Here is a 14,508-nt window from a genome sequence, read left to right as displayed (position 1 = left end):
AAGAGTTCCCATGGTGGGATGCAGGTCCTGGATCAAGAACACGTGCAGGCTGAGGACAAACCTACCTTTGCTGTCACTCCCATCCAACTCCCAATTTTTTATGTTTAAATATATACTTAAATAAAAATTTTCATCCAACTTATTCCAATTCCCATCCCTGGAAGTGTTCAAGGCCAGGCTGGACAGGGTTTAGAGCAACCTAGTGGAAGGTGTCTCTGCCTGTGGTAGGGGGGTGGAATAAGATAAGCTTTAAGGTCCTTCCAACCCAAACAATTTCATGATTCTCTTTTTTAAACATAAAAAGTCCCCCAAGTCTCCCTTGGGCAGAGGGTGAGTCCAAGGAACGCTCCAGGAGTCAGGGAGTGAGGACAGAGCCTGGAGCTGGGCGGCCTCACATCCCAAAACTCCTCTCAGGCACCTCAAAGCTCAGTCTTGGCTCTGGGGTGTCACCCCTCAGCACTGGGGGGACCCAGGGGATGTACCCAGCTGTGCCAGGGGATCCTGGGGGATGTCCCCAGCTCCACTAGAAAGGCAGCAGGATGGAGGATCCCTTATTCATCCTTCCAGCTCCTCCTCATCCCTGTGCTGGCACTGAATCCCTCTTTCAATTATAAAACCACAATAATAATAATAGTAATAATAATAACAATAACAAAAACCAACCCAAAAGCATGTGGGTGAGGCTCCAAACCAGATTCTGGGGTGCACAAGGCATCACCATGATGCTCATCCATCACCTCATGATGGAAATGTGGGAATTCCACTCAGGCATCACTTCCTTGCTTCCCCTAAATCACTGTATTTTCCCCCAAATTTTGTAGCCAAGAGAAAGGGTTGCAGGAACAGGCACAGGGCTAGTGTTCCTCAGGGAAAGACTCTCTTGGAGACAAGTCACAGCCACTCCCGATCCTTGCAAAACGCTCTCTGGTGATTTGGTGGGATCTGGCACAGTCAGGGGATTCCCCAGGGTCTCGGAGCAAGATTGTGCTGTGTCTGCCCGGAGCGAGCAACACCCAGGGAACAACCCGGGCTGCAAATCCAAACCCTCCAGTATCTGATGGGACACCAGCCCGCCTCTTCTCACCCAATTTTTCCCTGGTATGTACTAATGTTTGCTTTACCAACGACCTCGGCTGCTCCCTAGCCTGTTCCCTGGGGATTGGGAATGCCAAGCGAGGGCAAAGGAGGTTTTGGTGGCCAGGCAATGCCACTGGTCCTCAAAGATCACGTTATCCAACAGGTTATTTTTCACACCCCTTGGGCGATGCTGTTGGGACCCAGTATTAAATTCTAATAGTCTCCAAAACAGGGGTCCGTTTTGGAGGAAAATTGACTTTTCTGAGCACAAATCAACCCTCTCCACTATCAGCCCAACTGCAGCATCCCAGGGCCGGGCTCTCCCCATGGATATCGGCACATGAAATATCAGCCCCGTGCATGGAGCCGATAGCAGTTGGGGCCGGCCTCAGTGGTCTTTATCTCTAATTTGGGGCCCTTCTCCATCACCCCCAGATAAAACTCACCCTGACCCTTCCCGTGGTGCCCTGTGGTAAAAGGGCAAGGAGAAAAAAAATACGGCTGGGGAGTTGGAAGGTGGAGTGCGGGATTTACAATGTGTTTATTGTAACTTATTATTAAATTAGTCCTGGTTTATCCAGGAGGGGAGTGGAGGTGGTGGGAGATGCTGTGATTGCTGATGGGAGCTATTTATAACTTATAAGCTAAATTTATAAAATTATTAAATTTATAAAGTATTTAAGCCTAGTTTAACCAGGAGGGGGATAAAGGGTAGTGTCGGAATGGCGGTGGTGGGGGATGTGATCACTTATGGGGGGTATTTATAATTATTTGTTATTAAATTTATAAAGTATTTAGGCCTAATTTATCCAGGAAGGGAATGAAGGATAGTGGGGGAATGGAGGTGGTGGGTGATGCTGTAACTGTTGGTGGGAGGATGCTCCAATTGTTCATGAGGTGTATTTATAATAATTAGTATTATTAAAATTATAATGCATATAGACCTAATTTATCCAGGAGGGGAATAGGGGATAGTGGGGGAATAAAGGATAGTGAGGGAACAAAGGTGGTGGGCGATGCTCCGATTGCTCATGGGGTGGCATCTATAATAATTATTAAATTTTTAATATATTTAGGCCTAATTTATCCAGGAGGGCAATAAAGGGAGAATGGAGGCAGTGGGAATGCTGTGATTTCTCGTGGTGGAGTGGGATACTGCGGTTACTGCTGGGGAGCTGCTCCTCCTGTCAGTGCCCCACAGCACCCCAACCACCACAACCTGCTTTACGGAACTGGATGAGCTTTAAGTTCCCTTCCAACCCAAACCATTCCATGATTCCACCCCCATCCCACTGATATAAACCATCTCATGGACCCACCCTGGGCACAGCCCCCCGGACATCCCTTGGCGCTCCCAGGGAAGCCCCCCAGGGAAGAGCAGAGCCAGGGAGAGGCCGAGCCTGAGAAAAAGCAGCGCTGCTGATATGGGAGAGATTGGTTTCAGCCGGAGCTGCTCCCCCTGCCAAGTCCATCTCGGATCTGCGCCGGGTGCAGTTACTTAACATTCATCACGGCCTGAACTCTGTAACTTTATCAGCAGGCGAGCGCGGCGCCATCGCGGGCCCAGCCATCCCCAGCCATCCCCGGCGCGGCGATCGCCCGATAAACCGCTGATAGATTACGGGAGATTGGCTCACTCCAGGGGCCGCGATTCCCAGTGCTAACGGAGAGTGAGCTGGATCAACCCCCAGCCAAGGGGGGGGCACGCGGGACACGGGGAGAGATGAGGAAGACAATCCAGGGACAATGACAATGGAGTGACTTTACATTTCAGATGGGGTCGATAACGCGCTGATAGATTTTAAGAGAGGAGAGAGTCTAATAGAGCCGTCCCCGGCCACGGCGCATCAGATGGATGGGAGCAGACTGCTCCGGGAGAAGGGATGTGAGGCTGAATGCGGCCCTGCCTTCCCAACTGGCAGGGAGATGGAACGAGAGAGGGTGGTCAGAGCACAGGAAGGAAACTGAGGCAGCTGGTGGGGCCCAGCAGAGAGGTACTGTTCCTTACTGGGGGGTGTCCTCTGCCCCAATGCCAATCCAAGAGCAGTTTGATATTTTTAACCCCATGGCAATCAGGGTTGGATTTGGGCAGTTAGGAAGCTGGATAACCCAATAATATGGAATGAAACTCCATCCATGAATATCAGGCTCCAAACATGCACGAGAGCGGGACAGATGTGCAAGGCTTATCTCCACCACTTCTCCTGCACCAGGTGCCATCACTGCTCCTGGCCGAAGGGCATTTTTCTGGCTGAAACCCCCTCAATTCTGGTACTTTTTCCCCACCTGGAATAAAGATATTCCAGTCAGGAATGGCTGGGGTGGGGGATGCTCACCCAGCCCCATGGAGCCCATCACTACCAGGCGACAGTGAGGACAGAGGTCAAGCTCCTTGCTAATCTAGCAACAAATTACCCCAGAGATGCTGCACCAGAGCCATCCCCCTTCCCGTGGGAAGCAGCTCCAGGTCCTGCCGGGTCCATCCCACTGCCAAAAACTGCTGGGAAGGGAACAGGGATGGTTTTCAACCTCCACCCGAGACTTTCAGCCCATGACAGCCCCAGGCGAGGATGAGGCCGGAGGGATGGGACAAGGGGATGATGGTGGACATGACCCAGAAGGCCACCAGACCCATCAGCAAAGATGCCCTGGCTGGGGTGTCCCTGCTGCTCCCAGTCCCACAGGGTACCCAGTGCCAGCTCCCAGTGCCATCCTGGATCACTTTGGAGCGACCGGTCAATGTTGCAGCAGAGAGCAGGAGCTGAGGGGCTCAAACCAGCACGAACCCCTCCATTGCCTTCACCCAGCACCCCAATCCCCCTCTTCCTCCAACTCCAAGCCCCTCACACTGGTTCAGTGGACGCCGAGTTTGCCTCTGTGCAAACGTGTCTGCGCTGCCTCTTTCTTTTTTTTTTTCTTTCTAATTTTTTTTTTTCCTGTTCTTGGCATTTTGGTGGAGCGAGATAAGACTAAAAAACAACAGAGCTGCTCGGAGAGTGAAAAAGGGAGATAGATAACGCAGATACCGACTCCTACACAAAACAGTCCTGGCTTTATCTCTGCTTTTTATCACAGTTCCCCTAAAAAAAAATAAAGAGAGCAGCCCAACTGGAATGGGGCAGCACATTAAAAAATGAACTTTATACTGTTTGCTCTTTAGTTTTATATTTAGATGAAACAAACTTAGATTCCGTGGTCGATACCTTTTCCAGCACAAGGAACCAACAGGTCCTGAAGGCCCATTTGCTCCAGTGGGGATGAGTGAGGAAAGTCAAGGATAGTATATAAGACTGGATGGGGCAGTGGGATGAGGCTGTTCCCAAAGTATCCAGGGACTGGGCAGCATCCTACTGGACTGAGCAGCATCACACTGGACTGGGCAGCACCACGCTGGGCTGGGCAGCATCCTGCAGCAGAACCAGTGAGGCTCAGGCTGGAGATGGGTATAGAAAAGCAGATGCTTCCCAAGCATCCCTGGGTTGTGCCAGCTGGCTGCCAATCCCTGGAGACAGCTGGAGCCCACCTGAGATGCCACAGCCAGCACCAGGATCTTGGCCATGTTCCAGTGGCATTGCTACAGTTGGCAAAGCCAAACATCCCCCTGATGTAAGCAGGTCCCTGGCATCCAGGAAAGGCATCTCCATCCCAGCACAGGGACGTGACTGCACGTGCAATAAACCCCATCCATGTGGCTCCCAAAAATTCTTTGCCGATCGTGACCCTCCCATCCCTGAGGGCACCACACAGGGCTCTGCCCTCCTGCTGCCAACCTGGGCACAGGCTGTGAAGGGCATTTTGGAGCAGAAAACCCACAACTCACAGGGCACGGCCAGAAAGAGGGAAGGAAGCAAAAAAAAAAAAAAAAAAATCATAAAAATGGACTGGAGGTTTTTCCCTCCCCTCGCACTCCCTTCCCTACCTTCTTTTTGAAAAACATAATTTATCTGTGTATTATCAAGAAATCCAGACACTTTAATCAGTGAGCTATGAAGTCAGTATTTCCATTCTTATCTAGCGGAGGAGTGGAAATGGAGAGCAGATAGGCAGCTCCGAGCCCGTCCGTGGTGGGGAATGTTAATGGGAGGAGCGGCGGAGCCATTGGCTACCGAGCTGCCGCTATCGCTGCCATTATCGGGGCCTTATCGAGGCAACCATCGCAGCGCAGTAATGGGGCCAGTTCAACTTTCCGCATTATCATAGGAGCTGGGAGTAGCATGAGAGGCCTCGGCTGGGAGACGGAGAAGGGAGCGAGTGGCCAAACTTCCCGGCGGAGCAGGGAAGGGAGAGAAAAGCAGCTTTTCCTCCTCCCTGAGCCGGTGATGCGCGGGGCGACGCTCGCCCAGCACGGGCATCCTGCGCATCCCGGGTGCTGAGCGTGAGGCACATCCCCAAAGTCCTGTGTGTCCCGGGTACTGTCCGAGAAGAGCATTCCCAAAACCCCAGGTATCAACCCTAAGACACACACTCAAAGCACTAAAGCACTGTGCACCCCGGGTACTGTCCTGGAAGAGGATTCCCGAAACCCTGGGTACTGACTCCAAGGTGCATTCCCAAAGCTACAGGCACTGACCCTACCAAACATTCCCAAAACCCTGGGTACTGACCCCGAGGTACATCTCCAAAGCCCTGTGCACCCTGAGTACTGTCTCAGAAAAGTATTCCCAAAATCCTGGGTACTGACCACAAGGCACATTCCCAAAGCCCTGTGCATCCCAGGTACTGTCCTGGAAGAGCATTCCAAAACCCTGGGTATCAGCCCTAAGGCACATTCCCAAAGCCCTTGGCACTGACTCTAAGAAGTACCCCCAAAACCCCAGGCACCAACCTCATAAAGGATCCCCAAACCCCCAGCTACTGATCCCAAGGCGCATTCCCAAAGCTACAGGCACTGACCCCACTGAGCATCCCCACAGCCCTGGACATGGCCTTAAGCTGCATCCCTAAAATCCTGGGCACTGACTTCAACGCTCATCCATGAAGTCCCAGGCACTGACTGCCAAGCATCCCCAAAGTCCNGCACATTCCCAAAGCCCTTGGCACTGACTCTAAGAAGTACCCCCAAAACCCCAGGCACCAACCTCATAAAGGATCCCCAAACCCCCAGCTACTGACTCCAAGACACATCCACAAAGCCCTTGGCACTGACCCTGCCGAGCATCTCCAAAGCCTCAGGCATGGCCTTAAGCTGCATCCCTAAAATCCTGGGCACTGACTTCAACGCTCATCCATGAAGTCCCAGGCACTGACTGCCAAGCATCCCCAAAGTCCAGGATGCCAAACACCCCTAAAGTCCTGGGCACCGACTTCGAGGTGCATCTCCAAATCCCGGGGCACCGACCCCAAGGCATATCCCTAAAGCCAGGGGCACTGACCCCATCAAACATCCCCAAACCCTGGACACTGATGGCCTCAAAACACTCCCAAAACCCCAGACATCAATCCTAAATATCTCCAAAGCTCCATGCAGTGACCTCATTGAACATCCCTCAAATCCCAGGCACTGACCCTGCCAAGCATCCCCAAATCCCTGGGCACCAAACCCGAGGCACATTCCTAAAGTCTTGGGCACCAACCCCATCGAACAGCTCCAAAATCCCAGGCACCAATCCCAAACATACCCAAAGCTCCAGGCGCTGACCTTATCAAACATTCCCCAAACCCCAGGCACTCTCCCCAAGACACATCCCTAAAGCTCCAGAGACCAACCCAGTAAAGCACCTCTAAATCCCCCAGTCACGACCCAGCAAAGCATTCCCAAAACACCAGGACACTGACCCCACTGACTATCCCCAAAACCCAGGCATTGACTCCAAGGCGCATCCCCAAATCCCGGGGCCATGACCCCCGGCTCACCAAGGACGAGTGAAAACAATGCATTTATATTTCATCAGATGAACAAATTAGAGGAGCACATTTCCTCCACACGCTATCAAATGGGAGATGTCAAGAAAATATGTTGATGTGAGAAAGAGGAGATAAAGAATTATTTTGGAGGAAAAAAGCCGTGGAAGGCTCTTATCTGGAGTGACTCATAGGCACACACTCCTTAACCCCACTGCAGCCCAAGGTCAGCAGTTACATTCCTTTCGGCATTTCATCCCTTCCAAAAAAACATGTTGCTGCAGGAACAATGTGGAGCCTTTGCCGGGCAGCCATCGGAAGAGGGAACTGTATTACCCCCGAAACACTTGAACTTTCCTGATAAAATAAGCAGCGGGACAGTGGCCTGGCCAAGCTGGAGCGTCCAAATCCCTGAGTCAGGCAGCAAAAACAGTCATGGGACGTGGCGCAGAAAAAAAGAAAAGAGATATCGGTCTCCTGCTCCCATTCCTGCTCTTCTCCAAGGTGGGGGAGCTGATTTCTTCTCCCCACAGGAGAAAAATCCATATGCCTTCAGCATGGAGCAGAGTTGGAGGGCGATGCAGGGATGGCAGGGAGGTGTTTTACACTTTTTCTTCCTAAATGTAGAATTCCTAAAAGCCTCATGTTTCTCACTCCTGCCATCTCCCCGGGCGCTCTGTCGGGGCCGCTCACATCCCTCTCTCCGGGCAGCCTCGGATCTCAGCCTCAGCTGTGCCTCCGTGGAAAGTCTGGGCTGGTTTTCCCTCCACAGCAACGCCCCATCCAGTGTTTTCCAAGGCGGATCATGTTTTTTTTTGCAGTAGGACAGAGCACGCAGGGAAAACATCCTCTTCCTTTGCCCAGAACGGGTGCGTTTGACCCCAAATCCACCAACACCATGCGGGGCCCAGTGGCTCCATCCCCAGCCCTGCTGCTCCTGGTTTGGGCAGCACTGTCCCTTCCTTTCCCAGAGATGTGGGTGTCCCCGACCCTGTGGCTGGCACAGGGTTGGGAATGTTGCACAGCACAGGGATGCTCGAGTGGTGGACACAGTGACGCTGCTGCCACGTTGTTTTTGAGATGCTGCCATGGCTGGGTGGCTCTGCTGGGTCTCCAGGGGAGCACAGGGCTGCCCCTCTCCAGGAACCTTGGATCACCTGCGCCGTGGCACCTTCTCGTTGCGCAATCTGCTGCAACACCCGTGGGGAAAGGATTGCTTTCTTCTCAAGCCCTGATTGCCGAGCTGGCCGGTTCACAACTTGGCCAAAGGGGAAGCTGCAGCCTGCTAGGTGGCCTCGTGATTCACGATGGAAAATAAAACCTTGCCCAACCATGCAACCTTGGATCCAGAGGTGTAAATCCCGGCTGGAGGTGGCTTCCCTGCTCTGGCATGGGATGCTGGGGATGGTCCCCCGTCGTGGCTCCGTGCCTGCTTGGTGTGCCTGGGGAGGGGGCAGCGTGGGGGTGTCCCCTGAGGGTTCAGGAGGCGGAAAAGCAGCAGCAGACACAAACCAACCCAACCCCGGCGCCCACAGGCCCTGGAAGCAGCTGCCTGGCAGAGCCTCCGGAGCCTCCCTCGCCGGCGCGGCTCCAGCACTGCCTTCCCGCCCCGCGGCCGTGGCAGCCGGCAGGGACGTGTGCCGGGGCTCTCAGCAGAACAGGTTCTGCTGTGCTCAGGGGTGCCCCACACTTGGCCATGGCCAGCCTGGCTCCAGCACTCATCCTCCAAGCATCCCACACTCATCCTCCCTGCCCGAGGAGACGGGGACGGCCGGGAAGAGCCATGCTGGGGATACACCCCAAGCACTGTCCCAAAATGGGCTTGCAGGGTGCCCTGGCAACAAGGGAAGTGCCCAAATGGGACAACGCTGACGTGTTCCTTGGCTGGTGGCACTAGCCACAAGTGGGATATTCATTATCTGTGGTAAATGGATTTCCTGCTCCAGAGAGAGGCTGAGGTGAGCTGTCCCCTTGGCCACCAGCTGCCAAGCATGGTGCTAGCCCATCTCCGGAATGTGGAGCCTATAGGGATGCTCACACCTGGACCACTGGCTGTGGAAGAGGAGGGAAACTTCTTCCAGCATCACCTGTGGCTGGTTCAGACCCTCCACTGAACAGGAATGTGGCTTATCCATCATGGTGCACATCCCAAGAGGCTGGTGACAGCCGGGATGGGCAGAGCCACTGTGGGGGCAGATGTGCCACAGGGCTTTGCCACCTGCACCCCTGCCAGCTCTGAGGAGCCATCACTCCAGGATGCCACCGAGTCAGGGCTGGCAAATGCCTTGGGGTGTTTGCACAAGAGGGGAGGGGTTGGCAGGCTGGCAGCGCCCGTGGGTGTAGCAGACATGTGGGACATGGGGATGCCACCCTCGGGATGCCGAGTGTGGGGCACGAGGGGGTTGCAATGCTGAGGAAGCCCCTGGGAGGTGCAGAAAATACCGGTTTTGGGAGCAGAGCTGGGAGGCCCCGGTGGCACCCAGCTCATCCCCGGGTGCTCCCTGGGGAGCAGGAAGCAACCTCCCCACCCTGAGGAAACACACCTCCCCAGACACCCCACTGCCCACCCCGGCCTGGGGCACCCCTTCCCTGGAGGCATGGATGGGGAAACTGAGGCACGGAGAGGGAGGTGATGGAAAAGTGCAGTAGCAGCAGAGTGATGGGGGTTAAAAAAAAAGCAAACAGAGGTGGTTCATCACCTGAAAGGGAAGAAGCGACTCAGGGAGGGAAGGCAGAGGGAGAGGAGTGGGCAGGAGGCGTGCTGGGAGCATCCCATGCCACTGGCTCACCACACCGCTGCTAAAAATAGACCTTGGTTTGGCCACTGTCATCTTTACAAGAAATGCAGTTTTCCAAGCTCCCGGGAAGGATGGCTCCCACGCTCTGGCTGGCACCACGACCCCCTGCCTGGCATCACCGCTGAGCCCACGCGGGACCGGGGAGCAGCTGAGCGTGCAAGAGGAAAGGAAAAAAATAAAACCACCCAACCCAACACAAGAGACGGCGGGTTTAACAGCGCAGATCACACTCATTATCTAACACCATCTAATAGCAATTAAAGAAAATCCACATGCAAAAATATGCCGGTGTTTTCACCTCTCCCCCCCACCCTCCCCCAGCCCGTGCATTCAGCGGAGCAGAATGGGAGATAACCATCAAAAAAAAGTCAAAGCTCTCATCAAACTAATGCAACATCTGCAGCCGATAACAGGCGCTGAGGAGAGCTCAGCTTCTCAACCCAGCTTGTTTCACAGAGCACATGGGGGGGGCGGGAAACCCACCCCACCACCTTGAGAAATAAAAACACACATGCAGCTGCCCCCACCAGATAATTAAAGCGCTTGCGTTAATCACATTTGCAATGGAACAAATTGTTGGAGCCCTTTTGCCCCTCTTTGCTGTGTTTGTTGTTGTAGCAAATCCTGCTCCGGTCTGGTGGGGAAAGATAAGTGGTCCTTATCACCCCTGGCAATCTCTATCAGGATGGAGATCGGGGCTTGGTGCTTATCAGGAGCTCAGATCTACTGTAGCTGAGCACAGAATAAAAAGGGAAAAGGAAAGAAAAACACACACAAAAAAACCCCAAACCCACAAACAGGCCCCTGCAACTACGACAAAACATTCGCTTCCAGCTCGTTTAGGAAGAAAAAAAATCATAAAAAAATATACGTATTCAAAAAGAACAAGAGAGGGAGAGGCACATCAGCACGACAAGATCAATCTCCTGCTTATCAGGTTCCCCCATCGCAGGACCCGGCGCTGCGAGAGCACCGGCAGCTGCCAGAGCCTCGCTCATCAGCTGGGCGCCCGCGCTCCCATGTTTGAAGTTAATAAATATAACAGGCTATCTGGGTTGGAGATCAGCTTCTGCTCCCTATCAGCCCCTCACATCTATCTACCAGCAGAACAAAAGACAGAAAAAAAAAGAGAAAGAAAAGAAATAAACCACCCCATAAAGGAGCAGCAGCAGCTGCACGGAGGTTGGTGGTACAGCCAGGGATGGAGTGGGGGGAGGAAAAAACTGTCCTCTGCAGGCAGGAACCCCCAAAAATTAAAGAAAGAGATGCTCTGGGTGTTTCCTGTGCTATCAAAAGCCACCATCGAGATGAAATCGGCTTTCAAAGGCTCCCCACCGCATGCCACCGTTGCTGCTGGGGAGGGTCAGAGGGTCCAGCACCCCCAGCCCCTCCATCTCCGTGTGGCTCCAGCCCGGAAAGCCAAGAAGAAGACGAAGGTTAAAGCAGCTGGTTAAATATAGTCCGGTGTCTGATCTTTGTCTTATCTCTGCTGGCAATCGCCCGCTCTCCCGGCGATCTCCCCGCCAGCCTATCTGAGCCTCGCATCGCGCTTCAAAAAAAAAAAGCTGCAAAACCCAAACCCCACAAGAGAAGACGAAGCCAGAGCGAGAACATCGCGTCACCCAGGAAAATAAAATCAGCAGATACCAATCTGGAGGAGGTTTTTAATGCTCCAGCCGAGATGATAAGGAGGATAGACTTTGTGGAAACAGGTCCGGTCTGTACATGAGAGGAGTCTGGTTACCGGAGCCCTGATTCATGCATACCTTCCCTCGTGGAGCGTCGGAGCAGCGGCAAGGAGCTCTCGCCGCGCTCGCCGCCTCTAATGACTGTTTTCATGTTGACACATACAGGAAGGGTTCCAAGCTTTCAGCTTTTAATCAGTTTTGGCCATCGCCGGCGGCCTGAGATCAGCCTCCCACTTTATCATTTCTTCACATCTCTGCAGAAAAGCAGCAGAGGAAAGAGATACGAGGAGCCGCCGCCGCCCGGCCGAGCTGCCACGGCCTCATCCTGCCCCAGTTTCCCCCACCAAAATCCGTGCTGGGGGGCGCTGGGATCAGGCATCCCACTGATGCGGCGCGTCCCCCACTGATACCGGTGTTATTTCGGCAGCTGCGACGCTCCCGCTCGCTCCAGTCTTAACGCTGCCGGTTTAACGAGATGGAGTTACCCAGGGAGGGATCGCCGGGCTCTTTGCCGAAATAAAACCACGGAAGTTGGGTAAAGCTAAAGGAGAAAACTATCCCCCCCCCCAAAAAAAAAAACAAAACCAAAACAAAACCAAAATGAAAGAGGCAGCTGGGACTATTTTTAACTCTACCCGGGTAGAAGTCTAGCTGAGCGTTATCACCAGAGCAATCACCCCAGGCAGGGAAACAGGTAGGTGCAACTCAGCCTTGCAATTATTTCAGGAGAAAGATAAAGGTAGATTATCACATGGTGGCCAGCCTTCCCTATCCTCCCATCTCCCTCTCTTATCTCCAGCTTCCATCGACTCGAGGGGGGAAAAAAACACACACACACACCGGAGAGGAAGGAGAAAAGCCAAGCTGAGCCCGGCACCGAAAAACTTCCAGCACTTTGCAGGATTTCTCAGCCTTGATGATACATCCACGCTGGAGCAAAACAAGATCCCGGGCGATCGGTTGGAATGGGGGAGGGGGGAGAGCGACCCTCTGGAATGATGTATGGGCTGGGGGAGACAGGGATGTGGCCAGAGTCCCGTGGGACCACACGGCGGTTCCTCATGGCCACGTCCCACCTGGGCTGGGGCGCCAAGCGGGACTTGGGGGGCCAGCAGGCAGAGTCGGGAACAGTGCGGCCAGCAGGGACAGTGGCACCATGGGGACGATGGCACGGTGGGTCCAGCAGCACCCCGGCCAGTGGGGCTCCCCATGCGGGAAGGGGTGCCCCTGGCAGGGTCAGGGTGCTGTACCCGAGGTGAGGAGCCCCTGGCACGGCTGGGGTGCCCCAGGGTAGATAGGGAGCCCCGAGGGGGTGTTGGAGACCCCCTGGCAGGGCGAGTGTCCCGTAGCCGGGGTGAGGAGCCCTTAGCAGAGCTGGGGAACCCCTGGGGAGAATGGGGAGCCGCGGGGGGGGGGTTGGGGAGTCCTAGAAGGGGGATTTTGGGGAGCCCCCTGGCCCCGGCTGCCGGCGCTGGATGGGAGGCAGGCGGGGGAGATAAGATCACAATTTCAGGCCGTCCCGACAGAGCGATGTTATCAGGACGGGACTTGCAGAACGGAATATTTTAAAGCCTTATCGGGGCCCCCATCGGGAGCCGGTACCGGAGCCACCGCGCTGGCGGGGGGGAGGCGGCGCAGGGTGTGTGTGGGGGAGGCGGCGGGGACCGAGACCAAAGCGATCGAGCGGCCGGTAACGGGAACGGGCCCCCACCGCGGCCGTCCCGAGTGGGTACCGAGGGCGTACCGGGGGGGTACCGATGGGGCACCGAAGGGGTGCGGGGACACCGGGTGGTTGGGCAGCGGGAGTGCTGCCGCCAAAGACTGGTGCTAAAAAATAAGAGAGGGGGAGGTGTGCGCAGCACAGCACGGGGGGTACCGGTACCGCAGGGACTCACGTTTGATCTGCCGGGGGTTGCTCTGTTTCCTCCTGGACATCGCTCGGCGGGGGGCGAGCCCGGCGCCCCGGCTGGCGGCTGGGCGGGCGGCAGGTGGGTGGCGGCGGGCGGGCCCCCGGCTGCTCGCATGCCCGCCCGCCCGCCCGCGGGGCCGGGCCGGGGCCGGGGCCGGGGCCGGGCCGGGGCCGGGCCGTGCTCGGCGGAGCGGAGCCGCCGCCGCCGCCGCCGCGGGATTTTCTCAATGGGCGCCGCGAAGGATCAAACCCGCGGAACGTTCCAGGGGGGCGGGGCCCGGCCCCCCGCGCGGCCGCCCATAGGCCACCGCCCCCCGCAGGCCACGCCCCCCACATGACGCAAAAGGGCGGGACCGGAGGGCTGAGTAGTGGGCGTGGCTATTGGCACGGGGGGCGTGGCGTCCCCAGGGGCCCGATCCCCAGGGGCGGGTCACTCCCGGCGTCCCTAAAGCTTCCCGCGTGTCCTAAGCCCCTCTTTGGGGTCTCCACACCCCCCTGTGAAGCCACACCCTTCTGTTTTAGGGCTCTTGTCCCTCCCCTTTCTGTTCTACATCCCCCTCCTTGACGTCCCCAGCCCCTCCTGTGCGTTCCTAGCCCTAATTTGGGGTCTCCATGCCCCCCACATGAGGCCTCACCGGCCTGTTTTGGGGCTCTGCCCCCTCCCCTTTGGGTTTTACATGCCCTTCCTTGGGGTCCCCAGCTCCCCCTTTGGGGTCCTCTGCCCTCCTTTGGGTTCCCCAATACTCCTTTGAGGTCTCCAACCCACTCTTTTGAGGCTCTAGACCGCCCTTGGTGTCTCCAAGCCTCTCCTTTCAGATCTTCAGCCCTCCTTTGGGGGGCTCTACCCACTTCTTTGAGACTCCAGACCCCCCTTTGGAGTCCCTAAGCCCCTCTTTTGGGATTCTCAACTCCACCTTTTGGGTCCCCAACCCATTCCTTTGAGACTTCAGTCCCTTCTTGGAGTCCTCATCCCCTCTTTAGGGTTCCTAAGCCCCTCCTTTTAGACCCTAACCCCTCCTTTGGTGTCCCCAAGTCCCTCTTTGGGGTCCCAATCACCCTTTGCACCCTTTTGCCCCTCTGGAAGCTCCTAAACTCCCTCAGGACCACCAATCCCCTTTTCTGGAACCTCAGTTCCCTGCATTGGGGTCCCAACTCACTCTTTGAGCATCCTCAAAGCCTCCTTTGGGGTCTTTGT

The 14,508-nt window shown here is 55.5% G+C and overlaps 1 protein-coding gene across 1 annotated transcript in view; it reads right to left on the bottom strand.

Moving 5' to 3' along the window:
• ZFPM1 (zinc finger protein, FOG family member 1) overlaps nt 1-13,395 on the bottom strand; it is a 37,028-nt gene extending 23,633 nt beyond the window's left edge. Inside the window, exon 1 of the mRNA XM_017816084.1 lies at nt 13,300-13,395. Within this exon, the coding sequence (XP_017671573.1) occupies nt 13,300-13,339 (40 nt within the window). The 5' untranslated portion in view covers nt 13,340-13,395. The remainder of the gene's footprint in view (nt 1-13,299) is intronic.
• Nucleotides 13,396-14,508: the final 1,113 nt, after the last annotated feature.

The sequence above is a fragment of the Lepidothrix coronata genome, unplaced genomic scaffold (genome assembly GCF_001604755.1).
Source record: "Lepidothrix coronata isolate B3197 unplaced genomic scaffold, Lepidothrix_coronata-1.0 Scaffold54, whole genome shotgun sequence".
NCBI lineage: Eukaryota > Metazoa > Chordata > Aves > Passeriformes > Pipridae > Lepidothrix > Lepidothrix coronata.
Note: the sequence above shows the minus strand (reverse complement) of the source record. Positions and strands in the feature narration are given on the sequence as shown.